Raw genomic sequence first — 22,224 nt, forward strand, 5'->3', positions numbered from 1 at the left:
GTGTACGGCATCTCCCAAACGGATACTTCAGTATTCACCATCCTCTCACAAACACTGGGCCAGGGGGTCCAATGCCAATGCAAATATAAGCACACATCCTTACCCCGTCCCCCTACATCTCTCTACTGGTGTAGAGATGATTTGGCCTATCTTTTTGCAGGCCGTTTGGGCCGTGTAGAGTAAGCAACCGTCTCAGTAGACCAAGATGCAAGAGCACTGCGAACATATAATTCCAATCCAGCCTATCAAATGCGCATTCCAGATCTAACACCAAGCAGGCAGCATATGGCCAGTGTGGTGGGGCTAGTTCCAACATGTGATGCAGTATACAGATGTTTAGGGTAGTGGTTCAGTCGGGGATAAACTGCTTTGGTCAGTGTATACCAGGGATGACGTGCACCACTAGACAACCAGCTAGCATTTTACTAAGTATTTTATAGTTGGTACCTAGCATTGCTAGTGGGCGATACAAAGTCACCTCCAGCGGGTCCTTATCAGGTTTTAACAGGGAAACTATAAGAGACTCTCGCAATGTGGGTATCAGTCTCCCTTCTATGAGGGCATCTTGGTACAGCTCTAGTAGTTTAGGCACTAGTACGTTGTCGTAGGCTTTATAAAATTGGTAGGCCATCTAAGCCTGGGGTTTTACCAGTGGTTGTCCCGCTGATGGATGCTCTTAGCTCCTGCTCTGTGAGGGGAAATTGCAGCTCTTCGTGGGCCATTTGATCAAGTGTTTGGAACCTCACACCCAAAAAGGTCTGGACTGAAGCAGACCGATTCGTGTGGGATAGGGGTTTGAGTGTCTTGTAATAGGAAGTAAATGTGGCATGGATATCTACCTGACTAGTGACCGGGTGTGTCGGAGTTTGGTTGATCATAGTGATTGGAGTGGTAGGGTGTGCACTACGGAGGAGCCATGCACATAGGCGACCAAATGCGTTGCCCTCTGCATGCATTTTGGCGTGATAGGCCCTGAAACCATAGCATCGCAGCTGTGTTATCAGCAGGGCATGAAGGTCCCTGGCCTCCGTAGGCATGGGCCTTTTTGCTGGGTCAGCGTGGTAGTTCACTTTGAGTTTGCTCAATGTTTGTTCTAGAGTCTTTAGTTCTCTGTGGACATATGTCCTTACCCCCACCACCGTGTTAATGCTATGGCCCCTTAAGACCATTTTTAACGCTTACCATTCTATAAGTCTGGACACTGCTGTGCCCCAGTGTAGCTCGAACTGAGTTGTGAAACGCATTATCTTCTAGAAGTGCCTTTTGTAGGCTCCAAGTGGGTACCAGTGATCGAGGGGTTGCCCAATTCAACAGTATTTGCAGGGGGTTATGGTCAGAGAAGGTCTGGCCTAAATATTTCCCGTTTTCTACTGACACATGCACAGTCGACTGGCACAATGTCCGGTCCAGTCTCGCGTGTAAATAATGGGATGGTGAGTAGTATGAATTATCTTTAATGTGCGGGTACAGGAGACACCACCTGTCCAGGAGTGGCCAGTGTGTAAGCCATTGTGTGATGTTCGCTGCAGTTGCTACTACAGGGGAATTTGGCATCAGTGGTTACGAGCAGTCCAGGACAGGGTTGAGTACACTATTAAAGTCCACGCCCACGAGCCATGGTATATTTTCCCCCTTTGTGAGGATCACCAGGATACGGGCAAGAAAGCTTTGTTGGGCCAAGTTAGGGGCAAATATGCTGCCCAGGAGGAGAGTGCGGCCGTCAAGCAGACCTTCCACAAGTACATATCCGCCCTCAGGATCTGTCTCCATGGCAATGGGCTTGAAAGGGACATTCGGGCACACCTAGATTAGAGACTTACGCACAAACCAGAGTATGTAGTGCAGTAGCATTGCCCACGCCATCGTTGTTTTAGTTGTGTATCCGAGTCCCCCGCTACATGGGTTTCCTTAAGAAGGGTGATGTGTGAATTGCGTAGGCGTATGTATTGTGGGATTTTTGTGCTGTTCCCATTCCCAGCACATTCCAGGTAAGCACTTGTATTTCAGTCATGATGTGTGAGTGGAATGGAGGGGAGTATGTGCAACCAATGCCAGTAGTCTATGCAATGTATGAACTGCACACAAAGGAAACATTAACTCATTCCCAGCTCCCCTCCCAGGGTGTGCACCGGGATGGCAATCACCCAAGCAATGAACAATATAATGCATAATATGGGAATTCTATGTGTCCAAACAATGGTCAATGGTCCTGTGGGGGGTGGGGGGGGGGAGAGGGGGGAAGGTGGACGACCTGGGAAGCGTGTATAAAATTTGTCAGTAAAGTATGTAAAGGGTTGGTAATTCTGAGGGCTCTGCTGACCTATACCTGCTATGTAAGTGGTAATTACTATAAGGTGGGTCCGTGTCAACGAGTAGGTGTGTAGCCCCTTGATTGGGATCAATTACTGTAAGCATGACTGAGGCAGTGTATGGCTCTTTGGGCACTGGGAAGGGGAAGTATGTGTATCATTATCAGGACATGGTTGGCCTCACACCAAAAAGTATGCAGTTTCAGGAAGATTGTGGAAGAGTAGCTGTTCAGGCAGTGGATCCTGAGTCTTATTGTGAGTCTTCTGCAATGTGTGTGGGGGGGGGGGGATATGTATGTGGGGTGGGTGAGTGTGTGTGTGTGGGAGGAGGGAGGGAGAGGGTTGGTGGACAGATGAGGGATTGCTGATAATCTGAGCTATTGTTGTTTTTTCGTCTGAACCGGGGGGTGGGGTGGGGGGGCGGGATAGTGTTGTCACTGTTTCCCTGTCCTCGAGTTCGTTACTGGAGTCATTGGGGTGGTTGATTCATACTGGCACTGCTCCACCCAGTCCCAGGCATCAGTGGCTTCTGTAAAGAAATAGCTGCTCTGATTAACAAGAATTTGTAGTTTAGCTGGGTACAGCAGGGAGCATTTGAGTCCAAGTTGTTGCAGATGGCTCTTGACTCCTAAGAAGAATGCCTGAATTTATCAGATGAGGGGTCCCCCTCCCCTTGTGTGCATGAGTCTAGCGAACAGATAAGATCTGGGGGGAGGAGGGGAGTGTGTGTGTGTGTGTGTGTGTGTGTGTGTGCCTTCTGCCCACCTTGCTCTCCCATGGTGCCCACCCTATGAACAGTTTGTCTGTTAGTGCTGTCAGGAGGGAAAGCTGTCTATGAAACACTCTCTCCCTAAGCAGGCAATCCAGAGTTACGAGGTTTGTGTGTTGTGAGAAGGGTACTTCCTCTGTGCAGCAGTACTCCTCAGTCAGGGGGAGTGCAGCCTCCCTCTCAAGTGCGGATATCGCTTTAATCTGGGGGGCTCATGCCCTCCAGAGTCACTGTCCTCTGTTCTTGTGTGATTAACTGGTAAGGTGGTCAGATAAGAGGGAGAGAAGGGAGACCAGTGGCCTCACCACATATTCACAACAAATGTTTGGGGGAGGGGTGGGAATAGGGAGCTCCATGCCAGACCCACATTATCTCTCCATGTCAATAAGGACCTGCTTCTGGGAGAGGGGTACGAGCGGTCTGATTCCGGAGGGGTGGGAATAGGGAGCTCCATGCCAGACCCACATTATCTCTCCCTGTCAATAAGGATCTGCTTCTGGGAGAGGGGTACGAGTGGTCTGATTCCATCCTCTGCATAAATCCTAGTGGGGAGGGCGGTTCCCCCTGCACCCAAGACGGCTCGACCCAAGGCAGTGTTCCAGGGCTCCAGCGCTCTCTACCACATGCTAATTGATGCATCTCACTGGTCCCACAATTTCCTGAATTATTCTGACATCATGTGAGGGGTGGTGGTAGTTGGGGGTTGGGTGGGGGGAGGTCACTTTCCGCCTCCTTCAAACCAGCATCTCTTCACGGGCACTGCAGTTACTCAGCTTCATCTAGCCTCAAGTGGGGGTAAGTTAGGGGGAGAGGCAACTGCCACAAGGGCCAACAGCTGCAGGGAAGAGGAATATTTTCCTCCCCCATTAGGTGCCCCCCCCCCCCGAGTCGGAGGCAAAATGGGCAGGGTGGTTCACCAGGTAGCCGCATTCAAATCACCCCTGACTCCTAGGCCCAGGTCCGCACCAGTTTTCGACCATCAGTGTAACTAGGCTCCATCCAAGTAGGGCCATAGGTTGGAGTGCAGCCAGAGGCTCCGGTCTCTTCCCGGCGGGGCTAAGTCAGTTGTCAGCCCGTGCCGAGGCCCAGGGAGTCTGCCCCGTTCCTCCCTGGTCGCTACCCAACCATGCGGTACGTCACTCACCTGAGTCACGATCTGCATTGTCCTTTCTCTTGTCCCCCCTACTCAGCCAGAGGGAATAGTGGGGGAGGGTCCCCATCTTCCCTCACTGCTTAAGGGACCCTTCTCACGTATGGGTCCAGCAGGGTCAGTTGCTGTCTGCCGTCTTTCTGTGTGGCATCGACGTGGCGAGCGTAAGAGGGCTCTCCCAGGTCACTGGATGAGGTCTTCTCTCTCTGCAGTGTCCATGGGGTACTGGATGCGAAAAGGCATGTTGATGGCCACGGATTGTGGGTCAGGGCTCAGTGCCATCCTAACTTACTTCCGTCATCTTGTTGTGCCGGGCCACACCCCCAGTCTCTAGCCATAATAAGTTTGCAATCATCTCTTATGGCTTTGGGGTGCGTAGGGTTGCAGTGCTCGCACAATCTTGAGTCTTGCAGAACCAACTAGTAAACCTAAGTAGTCTTGATACCTTTACACACATTCAACAGCTTGTTTCTCGTCTTTTTGTGTTTTGTGGAATGGAACTGTTAGTTTCTACTTTACACTCAGGGTATCGCAGAGTGCGCATGAAAGAGATTAAAGCATGCAATTTACTATTTGTATGACAAGGCCCTGATCTCTTTTGTGCCTTGGGTGTTTTACGGGTTCTTTCCATTCAAGACACCTATATTAGGGATGACAAGTTAAGCAATATGATAATGTGTCTGAAAGGAATGATAAAATGCCAGCCACACAAGTACACACAACTTAAAAGACACCCCGTACTCCTAGTGCCTGAAAAAGTAGGGATTAAGGCTTTATTTAGTTGTGTTACTAGGAGCTTCTACAGCATCAAAAGATTCTGGGCACTAAACTAACTTGTGGACATTAGCACCCTATAACTAGTTGTTTAAAGAATACTTACATCATCAGCTGCATGTGCAATGTGAGGTGGTTGTTAATGGAAGAGAACCACACAATATAGGTGATGAACTGCAACGTCTTGTTCTCAGGTGGAATTTTTTCTGAGTTTGCAGACTTTCAAAAGAGTGAACATGAAGCAAACAAGTAGGTATGTAGCCATCAAAATTCCTAGTTGTGAGGGACATGTAACCTTTATGCACCATCCATTCCTTTAAACTTAATATAGCAGGCATGAACAAGACAGGGGCAGAGTAAAAGTGGTTTCTTTCCACTGTGGGGTGAAACAAAAGCATGCCATCCTGGCACCCACGGGAGACCCTTACTGCCAGAGACAGTGAGCCAAGGGCCCAACACTGGGGAAAGCTAGGAGTAAGGGCCAAAGGAAGCCCAAAGCAGCGGAAAGAAGAGGTCGGTAATGCGTAAGTGCTGTTTTCAAAATAGCGCCTGCGCCTGACTGAATAGTGGTGAAGCCCTCAAAGAATCGAGAGCCACCGCGTCAGTGGACCATAAGTATAAAACAAGGGCCCCTGGGAATGCCTAATATGGGCCTTGCACATCAGGAAAAAAAAACTGGTGCAGAGAACAGGGCACACACACAACAGGAGGCCATGCACCCATGCAATGCTCATGTCCTGTTATTGAAGCGAGAAACCCCTAGCCAGCAAGAAGTAGTCTTGCCCCACCATAAAAGAGAGTGCCTAAGTGGAGTGAGAAGAGGAAGGTTAAGGGCTGAGCTCTCCCCTCCCTCTAATGGAGAGGTGAACACTGTACCCCAAGGGACGAGCAGTCCGTGCCTCATCAAATAAAAGGGGCACTTAAGCAAGAGTCTCCCTGGCAATGACAAACACCTCCCTCACCAACCAAAAAAACTGTTGTAGAGGAAGGGGGGTCTGAGTTTAACACCACCTTCACTTCAAGCCACATTGACAAAAAGGGGCACAGAAATACTGGAAGGCAAGGATTCGACCACAAGAGACAATGAGAAGGCTTTTGAAAGAGCAGGATTTTGAATCAGCAGACTGGGGCCAGCCGAAAGACAGAAGCCTTGGACTGGTCTACCAAGCGGGATCATCCCCTAACCAATAACAAGCATTTCCATCTCTGTCTGTTAGAGATCACCCAAGAGGGTAGGGGAAGTTTAACCAGATTCCCTCTTTAGGAGCGAGTGGTGGTGGGTGAGATGTCTGGGGTTGGATGGGTTTGATGCCTTGGGGGGACTCTCTACTGGCATAGGAAAAGGTGACTAGTGACTGAACTGAGACTGACTGGCTTGTAGGGTACCCTGAGGGGAGAGAGATGAGATCCAGATTGTGGAGGAGTTAAACTGAACAAGGGGAGCCTATGGTGACAGAGATGGGACACTACTGCAATGTGATGCCACACCACATCCCAGTTCTCAAAAGAGAGGACTTCTCACCAGGTGGTAGTGGGCAGCCCCCAGGGACCTGATTGGGTGGCGTTTTTCTTCCACATACATTCAAGACAAGACCCTTCCTACAGTACAGTTAAACCCACAATTGCCACCCTGAGGCAGAGTGCCCATAAGTGCAAAATAGCAACCAAGGAATCGTCCATGCACTTAGACATGGCTTTGAGTAAAAATAAAAGAGACACCACACTCTGAGCCATGTTATCTCTGCTGTGAAGAAGGTCAATACCACCTCGAGGTGATAAGGAAAAGGGGTCACAGCTCATGCCTTGCAACGACCAACAGATAAAGGTGCAGAGGCCCCTCTCACCCGCTCCATCTAAAAGGGCCGCTTTGACACACTCTCAGATTAGATATTGGCCCTGAGGGTCTATGTAGTGAAAGGGAAGTGAAACACGATGACTAAGCTAGGAGAGCGAATTTACACATGGAAGAGTCTGGGCTGCCACAAAGGAGGATCTTCAAAGACACCGCGAAGATTCTGAAAAGAGATTCTGAAGATCCAACATTATAATATGCAGAGTGCAGACAGATGCTGAGAAAGGTGACATTGAAGGATACATGATGAGGATGTTAAGATACATCAGCCTAGAACTGCTGGAATCAGATTTGCTTGGGTCCTACTCATAGCAGGCCCCAGACATTCTAATGTGTGTGCATTATTATTGGCAGAAGGAAGATATCTTGGCAGCAATACAAGACAGATGTGGTAACCTTTGAGGGGACTAAGATGTGGCTCTACCAGGACTTATCCTCGGTGCCCCTACAGAAATGTCATCTTCTCAGTCTGGTGACTAGCTAACTGAGGGAGAAAGGAGTGAAATATAAATGGGCTCATCCATTCAGATTTATGTTCATGCAAGAGAGCGTGTCCCACCAGATTTGCTTTATGGAGGAGGAGAGGTGCATCATGGGGCTTGTCGAGAGCCAAGAAGGAGAAGAACAATCACACACAGCCTCCAGTTGCAGTCCCCTTTGAGCTGGAAATCAGAAATGAGGACCACAGCAACTCAGAGAAAAGGACCCTGAACCCCACAAAGCAAAGGATATCCTGACGGAAAGGAGTGAACTCATTATGAAACTTCAAGTGAAAGCAGATAACCTAGAAAGATGAGATGTTCACCTGCTGGGTTCGCCTGGGCAAGACTCAGTTTTGGGACTGGCATATTTAAGGGAGAGAAGGATTCTCAAGGGAGGATGCACCATAGCATTAGCTTAAAGAATGGAACGGAGCGGGCCATGAGTGGATGACTACTATCTGTAGGGAGAGGATGACTTGTTGGAATGAGAAAAGTGGCCACAGCTACTTGCTAGATTCAGTTTCACTCAGTTTGTTTTGGGGGGGAAGTGGGATTGTAGGAGGTTTTATTATTTATTAACATTTGAGGGAAGGACACCACCACTTGTGGTTTTCTCAGGGATAAGGTAGTTATCCTCAAGCACCAACCAGAGTGCCCACGGCCCACAGTTAATTATAGCGTTAATCTCGGCTCTGAAACTAAGCCACCATAACTTTAACATATGCCTAAAATTGTAAGCCTAAATGCCAGAGGTCTCAAAGCCTTCACAAAGAGACTGGCCCTTTTTAATATGTGAAGGCTATGGAATGTTCAGGTGACCCACCTCCTCAGGCAGGATTGGAGTCTGACTCCACTCGAGAAAGGGGCACTAAACAGGTTGCACTCTGTACCCGGTTTCTGTTTGAGCTTCAAATTGAGCCCATGGCAGAGTATGTGAGGAGCAACACAGCCGTTCTGGGACTACAAATTGGCTCCCAAGCCCACAATGTTGCTCATTTTGCTGACAACTTATCAGTGATGCTTGCAGACAATCTTTCTTCAGGCCCTAATAGGCCAGGAGGAGTGGTGGTGTTACTGACCAACTCCTTTTGAAGAGGGGGGGTGGGGGGGGGGGCGAGGGGGGAGTATCATCCATGTGTCAAGAAAATGGTGGAGTGCTTTGACAGGGCACTGAAGGACATACTCTAACTATTGCCACAATATATGCACCGAAAGACCGGCAAATAAAGTTCATCAAGGGTGCACAGCCATTAACCTCTCTGGAAAGGGACTCTTAACAGGAGGGATCTGATCACTGCCATGGATTCAACAGTAGATACCTCAGGACTGGGATCAGGGCAGACAGGGGACATGACACAAAATGGGTTAATATGGGTAACAGAGACAGACATGACAGATATCTGGAGTGCAAAATACTAGGAGTCCAGAGTCTACAAGTTCTTAATATGTGAATCAGACTTATGCCAGGTTAGAATATTTCTTAGGCACATCACAAATCATCAATAAACCAGATTCAGTGGAGACAAAATCTACTACCCTCTCAGAAAACCTACCAATATCCCTTATACTGCACACTCCCAGGATGATTTGAGCCGTCAACACCTGGAGACTCAATAATGTACTCAAAAGCAAACAACACAAAGCTAAAATACTGGATGTCAGCCAATACTGCATACAAGAGAATGACCAAAATGATCCAACATATCACGTTCATGAAACACACTCAAGGCTGTTGTAAAGTGGACCATCATTGCTATCAGGATTTGGGCTAACAATGACAAAAGGGTGGATCTGGAAACACAAGTAAAGGAAGTAGAGGCAGCGCATAAATAAACTAGTTCACGCTGAGCATGAAAACTTCGGTGAGCAGCTAGAGCTCAAATTAAAACACAAGATATGAACGAAATTTAGTATGTGCTACTTCCCACATGGCAAAGGTATTATTAAGGAGGCAACATAGCCAGCAGGCTGCTGGCCTGTAGTCGTAAGGCAAAAAACACAGGGACAGGGTTAAAAAGATCAGGGACCACAACAGGGAGATGATTGGGAGGGTATGGAAATTGCCACTGCTTGTCAGGATTTTTTTATTCCAGCGACCTCCATGCTGCCAACAAGGCTCAGAAGTCACAATCCCAACATCACTGACTCACTAGACTGACATGTTAGATGCAAACATAACCACAGATGAGGTCATTTCTAGCATTGCAAGACTGCAGGTCAAGAAAGCCCCCAGCCCTGACCCATTCACATTCTTATATTACAAAACATTCTGCCATGCTTTAGCACCTCTCCTCACTCATCTTTTGAACTTATTCGCTGATAGTGGGAGGTTAACAGAGTCTGTGAGTGAGGCAGAAGTAACAGTGATTCATAAACTTGGGAAAAGCCCCATTAATTGTGCCTCCTACAGGCCTATTTTATTACTGAAGCTAGATGTTATAATTTTCACTGGATTATTAGCTAGGAGGCTGGGTCCGTACATGTAGGGATTAATCAATCCAGATCAGACAAGATTCAGAAAGTGGAGACTGTAAAAAAATGGGTTTTAGAAATCCTGGACAAGATAAAAAAACATGGCCTTACGACTGTCTATTGACATGGAGGCCTTTGACAGGGTGCACTTGCTATTTCAGACAAGGGTCTTGGATAAAGACAGGCTTAGGCGGTAAACTTAAAGAATGGGTGCTGGACTCAAAGGTGAACTGGGTGACATGCAGCCTTTTACAGTGGGCACGAGACAGGTTGCCCCCCCTGTCCCAGCTTATATTTACACTTTAAATGGAGCCCATGGTGGAGCATGTGAGGAACAACACAGCAATTCTGGGACTGAAAATTGGCTCCCAAGCCGACAAGGTTGCTCTCTTTGCTGACAACTTATTAGTAATGGTTGCAGCCCCCCTCCAATGATACCTGCCCTGTTGTGATAGGTCAGACCATTTGGGGCAGTCTTAGGTTTTTAAAATAAAAGTGTAAAAGTCACAAATCCGAAATATATCCACCCAGTTTGCCAAAGAAACAAGCTGCAGAAAGTATTCCCAGTGACATGGATGAAGGGACAAATACAATATCTGGGTGTCATAACTGCATCATCATTAGACAGGAAAGAAGCACTTAACTATAGGCATCTGCTGCCCATGACACAGATCTATAATCTTGGCAAGTAAGAGGGCTATATTTCCTGGGGAGGTTAGCTGCAGGCAAAATTACCCTCTTCCTTAAGATATAATACGTGATACAGACACAACCAGTGCAACCTAACAAGAAAGTACTGGCTAAACTGCAGAGCCTAATTGAAAGCTTGCTGTGGCAAAGCAAGAAATCCAGAATCACAAACAAATATGCTTACCTGCTGCTAGATGGGGGTGGCTGGGTGCTCCAAAACTAATCTATTACCGGGTGGTCCAACTCCAGTTTTTAGTAGAATAGAATAGAAAGGAGTCTGAATAAAATGGTGCTTGATAGACCAGAGAATAGCTTGAACACATATGGAAAGCAGCCTGGCTGCCATGGAAACATCATCAATCACCAGAGTCATGTTTGCACTTGGGAAGCAGTAGCAACCACAAAGCGGCTCCCTACTTTTTCATCTCTGCTGACATCTGTAGGCAACCCAGGCTTTTCTCCTGACACAAAAGAAGATGCCTCAGTACGTGGCAGAGCGCAGGCTGCAAAAGAATCGGAGATTTCTATAACCATGCAGATCTGTTCCTTCAGCTAGATTAAGAAAGACTTTGGGATTTAAGAGGGGAAGAGAATGAAATACATGCAGATTAGACATTGGGTCACACGCAACAATGTCAAGACAATGCTTTCTAACATATATAACTTTCTCACCCACCCGGTACAAGTAGGCAAATCCCCAGCTCAGAAAAGATGGGAGGAGGAACGGAGTCGCTCACTCACAGGCATACAAGTCACATTTCTTCTAAAGAACACAGGGGACAGCCATGAGTGCCCTGGTCAGAGAAACTATTCAGAAAACCACAATATATTGGTACTCTACACCAGCAAAGGAACATGCATGGAATGCTTAAAAATTAACAGAATGCTGGAGGGTGCAGAGGAAATGGTACCTTACCACACTTCTTTTGGCATAGCCTCAAGTTAAAAAGATATTGGCAAGCGTCAGTGACTGACATTAATACTATGTTTGTGACAGAGATTCAACAAATCCTGTGTAGACAATACTGGGTCTCCCGAGTTAGCAAACATACCCACTAAGCTCCCCAAGGGGGATGGCAATAACACTCACTCGCTCGCTCCTTAATACGGTTGTATCTGTGATGGTTGCAGGTGAGATTTTTTGTCATTGATAGTGATTCCTACATTGTGTAGGCTGTCTATGGCGTACTGAGTATGCTGTTGATAAATTTGAAGTTTACTGGCTTTCATGAGCCAGTCGTCGAGTTATGGGAAGACATGTATGTGTTGCCTTCTGAGGAAGGCTGCAACCACAGCTAAGCATTTGGTGAACACTCTTGGTGCTGTTGTTATCCCAAATGGTAGCACTTTGAATTGATAGCGTTTTCCTGCTACAACTAATCTTAGATACCTTCGATATGATGTATGGGAATGTGGAAATAAGCATCCTTGAGGTCTAATGCTGTAATGTAATCCTGTTTTTGTAGTAGGGGAATGACATCTTGTAGAGTGGCAATATGAAAGAATTCTGAAAGTATGTATAGATGAAGGGATCTGAGATCTAAGATTGGTCTGAGAGTACTATCCTTTTTCAGTATGAGGAAGTATAGTGAATATACTCAGAATTTTCAATGGGATATAGGTATTATCTCTATGGCGCCTTTGAGCAGTAGTGATTGTACTTCCTGTTTTAATAGAGTGAGGTCCTCCTGAGTAAGTCTGTGTGAACAAGGAGGAATTTTTGTTGGAGTAGAAATGGGTTCTAGACAATAACCATGTTGGATAGAACCCACTGATCTGTAGTGTTGTTTTACCATTGTGGGTAAAGATTTGCCAGTCTTCCTCCCACAGGAGATGGATGCTCTGTGGGGATTTGTAAGAAGTCACAGCTTTATTGAGGTAGAGGAACCTCTGGGAGCGGCTGATTTACCTCTTCCTCTATAACTAGATCCTTTATAAGAGCCTCTGAATGAACCACTGTTTAAGAATTGTAGCCCTGGTTTATGTTGCGAGGTGGATGGTTCTGTGGTTGATGGTTTGAAACCACCTCTAAAATGTGGCCTCTGGCCCAAATAACTGTTGTCTATTAAAGGGCGTCTTTAATAAGGCTTGCTGTATTTCTGGCTTAATTCCTGAAGCTCTAAGCCATGCATGTCTCCTAATGATTATGCTGGTGTTAACTCCCCTTGCAGCTGTATCAGCTGCATCAGTAGCACATCTGATTGCGTTATTAGAGATAGCCTGTCCTTCTGCGACTACCTTGCAAGGTATAAATCTGGGTCATTAGGGAGAATGGGATCTGTGCCATATATATCCCATGGGTCTACCTCTTCTTGAGGGTCAGTTAAATCATCCCTATGTGGTGATGTAGATGAGGCTTGTGGAGAGAACTGTGTTGAATGTGTAGGTGAAGGTTGTGGTGGTGGTGGGGTAAAAGGAAGGGAAGGGGAATGTGGTGGTGAAGGCTGAGGGTGTTGCTAGCCTTTTGTTTCTCCTTCTGTTTAAGGACTTTGAAAGGTAGAGCCCCAGAGTCCAAAGTTTCTTGAAAAGTCAATTTTCTTTTAATTGTTAGCGGAGGAGAGGCTATGATCCTTCCCCGAAAATGTCTAGTGTGTGCTCTGATGACTTGGATGCCATCTCCATTCAACGCGCCCTTTGGTCCTGAAGCGTCTTTTTGGATTGAAATGATCTACAAGCATCGCAGTTTTCTTCTCTGTGTTCCGGAGAGAGGCAGAAGTTACACACCAAATGCTGATCAGTGTAGGGAAATTTGGCACGACACCGAGGACAGAACCGAAACTGAGTCAGTTCCATCAGCCTACCATTGCTGGACTACGACATGTCCCAACCCGACAGCGGAAAGAAAACAATCTAACAAAAGACTCGATGCCCATGAGCACTATCACTGAGAGGAGAAGTCAATTGATCTTGTGACTCGAAAACCTTCTTAGAAGAAAAACAACTTATAACACTCTGAGCCCAACACTAGTTGGCAGACTTATGCAAAGCATGTGTATTTACAGCTACACGTCATCAAACACACACACATATATATATATATATATTTTTTTTATATATTGTGCATTTGAAATCATAAAAGAAAATCAGAAGGTTCAAGCAAATTTTGGTCTAAAATTACAACCTCAACATACTTCATAGTTTTGAGTGTGCTAAGCACTACATTTCAGTTACTATAAAACCCTTTTGCCAAAGTTTATCTGTGAGTAGTACTGTTAGTCGCCTCTGGATATTTTTGGAAGTGTTCTGGTATCTTGAAAAACATGGATATTGATGTGGTACCGCAAGGACCCTCAAGATGTTACTGGTGAAAATAACCTAAGTCCCGCATCACAAGTGAGGGCACCTAAAAAATAAAAAAATATTCAAGCCCAAATGCCCTAAAACCAAAAACATAAAGATCTTCAATACCAAGCAAAGCATTCGGTGTTCTCGGTCATGCCTGGGCTATCTGATGCCCAGTTATTGATCTCCTCTTTAGGAAGAGAGTCCAATACCAGCACCACTGGAATTATTAACTGACCCAACTGATTTCTGCAGGTAGTGATGGACAAACTTAAGGGACAATTTCCACCATGTGCCACAAGGATGTATTTAAGAAAGGGGTCTACAGGCTCCCTTTAGCTTTCTACCAAGCGCTCCTTCCTTCTCTCCAAGAATTAATTATTTCACTTCGAATACAGGCCTTACACTCTCGATGGCAGCAGCGGAGACTGCACTTATCCCTAAACTGTGCTTTCTACTACCCATCGGTTTATTAAATACAGATGCTAAGATCTGCACTAAGATTTTGGCAAATAGACTGGAACCACATCTCCCTGATCTGACTGATCCTGCCATTGTCAAGAGGCAGACAACATTCGCTGAATTGCTCATGTGGTAGAGAAAACCATCAACACAACATCCATTCCTGACTTCTCTCAATCGATGCAGAGGAGGCCTTTGATAAGGTAGATGGCCATTTCTGAGATCTGTACTTCTAAAGATTGGTTTGGGGTTGCACATGATACCTAGAGGTATGGCTTCTTATGTCTCCCCCACAGCTACAGTTTGCATCAATGATCGACCTACTCAACCAATCCATTTGATGAGAGGCACTAGACAGAGATGCCTGCTTTTGCCTTTACTCTTCACCCTGGTGGTTGACATGTTGGCAATCATCATTTGGCAGACTGAAGCTAACGTGTATCCTGTTCAGCAGCTGCTCCCATAAACTTGCTTTTCTCCACTGATTATCTTCTGCTCACCTCACTCGACCCGCCACCACGCTTCCTGCTGTTGTACATACACTGCAGGCTATCGAGCGGGTCTCAGGGTTCAAGATCAATATGGCTAAATCCAAAGCCTTAAACATCACTATTCCCACCTTAGACCTGACTATGCTATGGTCCATCGCCCCCTTTCAGTGGGTCACATGATTCCTTAGGAACCTGGCACTCAATTTACCCCCATCTCCATCCACCTGGACACAGGCCAACTGACCGGAATATCAAATGGTCTGTCCTGAAGGACATATGTCTGTGTAAACCGCTCCATATGTCCTGGCTGGGCCGACTCCATGCAGTTAAGATGTCTATCCTCCCAAAACTCCTTTTTTGTAATCCCTGCCTACTCCTATCCCTCAAGCTCATATAGCTTGCCTTCACTGAGATATACGCACCTACATATGGGGGTGGGGGTGTAGAAATGTCCTTGATGTTCTAACACATCCCTGATGCTTCCTAGAGACTGAGGTGGCCTAGCCTGCCCCAACTTCCACAAATACTACTGGATGGCACACCTTTGCTACATCTCAGAATGAGTCGTCAAGGAGAGCGACAAACATTGATTTCCTATTGACCAGGAGGTAGCTTGTGGACCTCTCTGGGACTTAGCCTGGATCCCCAAATATGCAAGACCAAGAAGTGCTTATATAGCGACCCCTTCTAGGACCGTTCTGGACATTTGGGACAAAATAGCACTCAAACCGGGCCTTATCAACCTTCCCTTCTCTCAACGCTCTACTTCTCTGCAACCTGGACTTTATGCCAGCCTTAAAGTCTCAATCATTCCCTACCTGGGAGGAAGGGGTTTGTCATACCCTTCCCGACTTTGAGGGACGAAGCATTAAGCTTTTTTGAGCAATGTAAAATAGCGTTTCACGTACCTGAATCAGCTCAACTACAATATTTTCAGCTGCGCCATTTGGCGCACCAGCCTGCTAATATAGAAGAGGAAACATGACAATACACCACTTTTTAAATTTTTGTTAGGGCTTTTGATGGAACTCGAGGCATGATATTGCCTACCTCCCAGATGCTAAAACATTCCCCAACTGCGTGACAATCACAATGGCAGTCCGAAACCACAAGGGCATCTCCCAGAAACAGAAGGACATGTTATGGCGTGAAATAGCCAAGATTTATAAGCTTATACCAAAGAAAGACAGATTACAAACTGATGACACCTTGGTACTACACCCCAACGTGTCTTTTCACTATCTATCCCACCACCTTGGTGCTTTGCTGGCATTGTAATACAACTCAAGGGGACTTCCATCATATATGGCAGTACTGCTCTTTCCTAGCTACTTACTGGAAGGAGAACTTTAGTCACATCAAAGGCGTAGTGGGTTATCCTCTTCCAGGCTCTTACAAAATAGCAGTTCTAGGCATTTGTCCAATAGATTTAGAAGCAATGACTCACAAAGACTGGGGATTAATTAGTCAAATGCTCACAGCAGCCAAACAACTTGTCGCCTTACACTGGAAGAAACCCACCGCCCCGCCTATCCCCTAATGGTTCTCTGGCATATCATGGCTATAGAGCTTTTATCCCACAGAATTAAACACACAGATGTCAGATTAATTCGTATATGGTGGCCTTTGCTGGACTTTTTAGCTTGTGTGGAGTAATCTTGCTTTACACCACCTAGGCTCTGAGTGCTCTGACTATTCAACTGAGCTACTACATAGCTGTAATATCGACCCTCAACAGCGTGGTAACTCATGACTATCCTATACCGCTTCACTCTTCTCACTGCCTTCACTTACACCCTAGTCCCTCTCCCACAATACTCCTTTTCGCCCTGACGCTCTAGACTTAAGAGGCATTTATTTGAACATCTTTATATAAATCTTTATTTACATTTGCTGATTTTTCTGAGCAACTATATATGTAAACTCCAAAAAGATGGGCCCCCTTGTTGGGCCTATTCTTAAATAACTGTTTTAGATATTGAACTTTCATAGACCATGCTTGCTTAATCAGTTGTACAATTGGCTGTGCTATGCTGTGTTGGATACTTTTGCCATCTGCCAATGAGCTGTACTATTTGCTTGTTTTCTGTAAATCAAATGTTTTCAATAAAAAGATTTCTAGCAAATAAGGAAAGGGGTCTACATCACATAATCTATTAGTCGAAATAGAACATTTTGGTGGCAGAGCACACAGAGGTATTGGGGCACCCATAGAATAGCCCTTTTGCACCAGCTGCCACAGCAACTTTAACCTGCAACAATTTTGAGCCATAAGGGCTAGATTGAAGGTTAAACAGTTTTGGATTGGAAATACACTCACATACCTAGCAGAATCGGGCCTCATGCCAGAAATGTGAAGATCAACTCTGTCCTTTGGAGCTAAGTATATGCAGGTACAGGTATGTAAGGGCATAGGGCAGGCCTGCGAAATTGCAGATGTACCCTTCTTCATTTTGAAGGAGATGTAGAATGTCCAAAACCCAGCTGACGACCCTTTCTTTCTAATGGATAACTTGGCTAGGTTGGCCACCAGGCTCCTGGAAATGCTCATGTCACTGATCAGTAATCAAAAGAATGAAGGCCTTGTGAACTTTTGCCGCAGATTAGTTCACTCCTCTAGCAGCCTTTAAATTATCTTATAGGTGGGTCTTCCTTCTTTTCTCAGGTCTTATCTAACTCCTTCTCATTTTCATCCCCATCATCATGTGGGACATTTTGAATGTCCTGTACGAGATCTGATTCTCAACCAAATAAGGATGTTGAAAATTCTGGCACTGAGATAAAGGCACTAGGGGAAAATCCACACCATGTGCTGAGCCTTAGTAATCTTGCAGCAAGTAATTGGTCGAGATTTAGCTGAACTTGACTCTGGACCCAAAATCAGCACCAGACCTGGAACGGACGCCTTTGGAGCTGGAGTTCGTGCACTCAGAATTGGTGTAGCTTTCAGCAAAGGCATTGCGCTGTAGCCAGAGGCTCGAATGGGGCTGGGAGGAAGCCTAATGGAGACAGTAAAAGACAGGGAAAGGCCTGCAAGCGGAAGACCAAATGGTGACCCCGGTGGGACATGGGATCCCGGGATGCTACTTCGGGACCCAGAATCATCTGGAAAAGCTGCAGCTCCAGCTGCTAAATCAAAGATAGCAGTTAAATGCAAGGTATATTGGCTCCAGATGTAGCATGGGGTCAAAGTCAGATGACTGGCACAGAGTTGGTCCTTTCGAAAACCAAATGTACAATCTCTACCTGCAGAAGGAGCAACAGGGAGATGACTACTGTCTAAACCTCTTGTATTTCTACAAAGATTTTTTTCCCTTTGACTTTATACTGGACTTACCTGAGAATGAAGATGTGGATTGTGGGCAGGACTTGGAGTGGGAACATAACTGTGATTTGAGAGAGAACGGCTACATTTCGTGTGCTCAGTTATATACAACTTTGCTTCCCGCTCCCTGGCGGGCTTTGAAAGAAAGGGGATCATTTGTGGCATGACATCATATCATGCTTGGATCTGAGACACCAAAGACAGATGTTGTATGGGGGTAGAATTGAAATCTGTTTCCTGAAAATGAGACACTGCTTGAAGTCTTTAGTCTTTGGAAAGTCAGTTCCCTTCAGTCACTGAAAATACTCTTTTCCAAGTTGGAGAAGATCTGACAAAAATTGGTGAGTGGAGCTCTGGATCAACCTTGAAAGGCACAGAAAAAGGGAAAAGAAGTCAGAATGCAGGGGTGGCGCCTATCTGAGGCTCTGAGCCATCACCTGTGGAGGTGGGAAGAAGCTATCACTGTCTGATAGCACGGCACATGAAAACAATTACTCGAAAAATTCCTGGATCCAGACTAACATCTGGGGGAATTAAAAAAAAAGGAGGAATTTCCAATTCGCAATATCCATTAGAACAATGTACCTTAAATACAAGACTTACTCAAATGACAAACAAGAGTACATTTTGACAAAAAAATGTCAAACAATTCACTGAATTGTCACAGAAAAAAAGCTGACAGCTCTGCTTCCTCTTATTTGTTGCATGTGGAACAAAGACCTGATGCCATTGCCATAGATTCAGCCTTTATAGACCTCAAACATTAATTTCAAGGGCAAAACCCCAATAGATCCAATGCATTGTAATGCTGCCACCAACTCCTGTAGTGGCCTGGTTTAAAAGAAATAAAGATGGAGGATAATCCCTAGAAAATTTTCAAAAATGAAGAATTGCAGAACAAAGTTTCCATTAGAACGACAACGTTTGAATTTAAGTTAACATTCAATAGGCCTACTATTATACTGGTGAAATGAGGTGACAGGTGACCAGAATAAGTGGAGTAAAGTAAAGGAAAGCACCAGCAATATAATCAAAAATGTTCAAAAGACATATATATTAAGTACATTTTAGAAGTACCCAGTTACCTTCTGTTTCCATGTCCCAATTTTCCATCCTCTGCTTCACCCCAAGAATAGACTTCACCCTCTGAAGAAAGTGCCAGGCAATGCTTGCCTCCAGAGTTCACGGCAACCTTCTTTATGAACACGTGCTGAATTGATTCCAGCAGCGTTGGTGTTGAGACAGACTCTGTGCCTCCAATCCCCAGGCGTCCTCCTGCCCCATATCCAGTAGCATATAACTGAAATAAGGCAACAACATTGTACTGACATGCAATAATTAAGCACAGAGTAAAGAGGCAACATCTTCATCATTCACGTCAATGCTTTCATACTCATTTCAACATTCTGTTGTAAAGAACGCTGAGTGCCAAGATTAGATGTACAAGGACCTTCATGTTTGAAAACAATCTTCCACTAGATTACAAGGAAAATCTTCACTACTCCCTGGAAGTAGACCAATTTGAATCCAGGTACTGTTGTTAGTTGACCAACATTGACTACAAATGGGCATGCCTTTCCTGCATAATCTTTCTCATAACCTCAATCTAAATTCCAAAAGTGTCACAATTTTTAGGTGACTCAAGGCAGGGTGGTAATCGAGTTCCCTGCGGACAGTGCAGCCTAGAGAGCCTCCAACCATTCAGGAGGCCCTCATTCATCATAAGGCCCCAATGAATACCTGTGATATATGGAATACTCAGGGGCCCCTCATTACTTTCTGCAGGGGTGGGAAGTGTGCAGTAAATCCATCATTTCTTTGTGTTAAGTTACTGACTTGGGGGCTCCAAAATTGATTAAACTTTCTTTGTTTCTAAATAACCCTTGGTGGATGCCATGCCCCAAGTGGAAGTGCAGAATCAATATTTAATGCAAGACGAGAGCCCACAGATGGCTAAGCAGTGTTTACGACTCCATGCTCCTTCCACAGACTTAATATTTTGTCTATCATGTGTAAAGGTGGCTGTACAACTGTTTGAAACTTCCTCCTGCTAGAGATAAGGTTATTTTGCCTCAAGGTGAACCATACCTATTATCAGGTATGTCGGCCAGTGTGGCCCCAAAAGAACAAGTTACTTACCTTTGGTAACGCCTTTTCTGGTAGAGACTATCTGGATGCAGATCCTTCCCTTTGAATTCTCCCCAGCCATCAGACTGGATTCTAAAGCTTATTCTTGAGCAGCACCCCTGCGGGATGGTAGGTGGCATCGATTGGCTCTGTGTCCATAGTTGACATCGTCTGCGGCAGAAATTTCGATGAGAAACCTATATAGGCGCCATCAAGGGGTGACAATGTCCATTTCTTTTCATGTCTTTCAATGCCAAAAAGCCTTAAAGAACACTGACCACTGGTGGTCCCAGCCCCTAGAAATCTGTTCGTAGAGCAGAGAGAATGGGTGGGTCGGTAAGGAATCTGCAGTTAGATACAGTATCTACAAGATAACTTAAAGATATGATCAAGATAGAACATAAATTCTTTTTTTTTTACTGGGTCCGGGCGATGCAATCTCTCCTCTTCTTTAAAAGGATGTGGGGGTGTGTAAAAAGAAGGAAGCGTGATTGATTAGCCTACATGAAATGGTGTGACCAATTTTGGCATCAAAGAGGCCCATGTGCAAAGCACCAGTTTGTCAGGATAAATAGAGGTAAGGCGGGCTGGAAGACAAGGCCTGCAGTTACTGACTTGACAGGCAAATGTAGTTGCAATAAGTTTTCAATGTGAGAAGCCTAATGGGACATTTAGGGAGAAGCTCGAAAGGATACCACATCAGAAATGACAAACCAAAATCAGATCTCATTGGGGCATAATGAATGGGGATGGAGGAAAGAGATATGTAAGGCCTTTGAGCAGCCTATTAACAATAGGATACTTAAATAAAGAGGGTTGATCAGGCACCTGCAAGAAAGCAGCAATGGTAGACAAATTGCCCTTAATAGTGCCAAAGCAGAGACCCGCTGGGAAAGAATATAAAGTTAAACCTCTGAAAGAGGGTCAGGAAGGAGATCAAGAGACTTTTGTGTGCACCATGCCACAAATGTCTTCCAACGGCAGGCATATACAGTTTTGGTGGAGAGAAGCCTGGCTGCCAAGATGACATTACAGACTCCGGGATGAAGGCCAAAAGCTGTCACCTCCCTTGTTGCTGACACAGAAGAACCTCCGTAGAGACAGTCTGATCAGAGAATCGATGGTCATGCTCAGCAGCTCAGGATACCAGACTCTCCGTGCCCAGTCTGGAGCCACAAGGATGGCTTGGGCCCAGTAATTCCTGATCTTCTTAAGAACTCTGAGCAGAAGTGTTCTTTGACTTCACCCAGTTAGTTGGCTGATGCAATATGGGAGACTGAGTGTCCGCAATCTAGGCCTCAGTCCTCGAAGCCTACTACTGCGTGGGCTCCGCACCGCGTCTCTCAAAGTTTCCAGGAGCTGGAGCTACCCCTGCCCAATCTAAGGTGTTTTACGAGGCCATGTGTCTCATCTTTGTGCAGTCTGACCCTGCCGGAGTGCCTTCGGGGCCCGTGGGGCCGGCAGAGGTCCTGTTGGGTTCCACGCCGGTGGCTTTGGCTCTAGAGGGAGCCCAGGGATCCGCTCTTAGATCCAAACTGGTGTTGGTTGTACCATGCAACCTTCCCAGACAATGGTTCCTACATCAACGTACTGAACGCCGCCCGGGCCGATGGTCAGCATCGATTCCATACTCACTGACAATTCCAACATGCAGCCAGACCTGCGTCGCTCAACGCCGATTCTGACTTTGACAGGGGCCTAGCTCCCTAGATCGGATCCTGACCCTTATTCTTATGCGTACGGGTACAGTGAGAGTACAGATGGGTCGCTTGACCATTTAGAACACCAGCTTGAAGACCCTATGGACTGGGCTCAGGAACTGGGTGAAGCCAGCAGTATAGACAACTCACCAGATGCTGTCATGCTATCTCCCCCTACTGTGGCTACGAGGAGGGGGCTTCTAATTTCATGATGGTGTGGAGAACGGCCGAGATCTTGGGCCTCGAGCTGCCTTCAGTGGCTGTCAGGTCTAAACTCCTGACTGAGGTGCTTCAGTCCCCGGCCTCCAAATCTGAACCCCTTTTGCCCTTCAATAAAGC

General features: G+C 45.9%; 1 protein-coding gene across 4 annotated transcripts in view; it reads right to left on the reverse strand.

Moving 5' to 3' along the window:
* Window positions 1-22,224, reverse strand: part of HERC2 (HECT and RLD domain containing E3 ubiquitin protein ligase 2) — a 1,448,528-nt gene that overhangs the window by 186,137 nt on the left and 1,240,167 nt on the right. For all 4 annotated transcript variants that reach the window (XM_069204283.1, XM_069204284.1, XM_069204285.1 and 1 more), the window contains one exon: window positions 19,144-19,358. In XM_069204283.1, coding sequence (XP_069060384.1) covers window positions 19,144-19,358 — 215 coding nt within the window. The remainder of the gene's footprint in view (window positions 1-19,143; window positions 19,359-22,224) is intronic.

This window comes from Pleurodeles waltl, chromosome 8, assembly GCF_031143425.1.
Source record: "Pleurodeles waltl isolate 20211129_DDA chromosome 8, aPleWal1.hap1.20221129, whole genome shotgun sequence".
NCBI lineage: Eukaryota > Metazoa > Chordata > Amphibia > Caudata > Salamandridae > Pleurodeles > Pleurodeles waltl.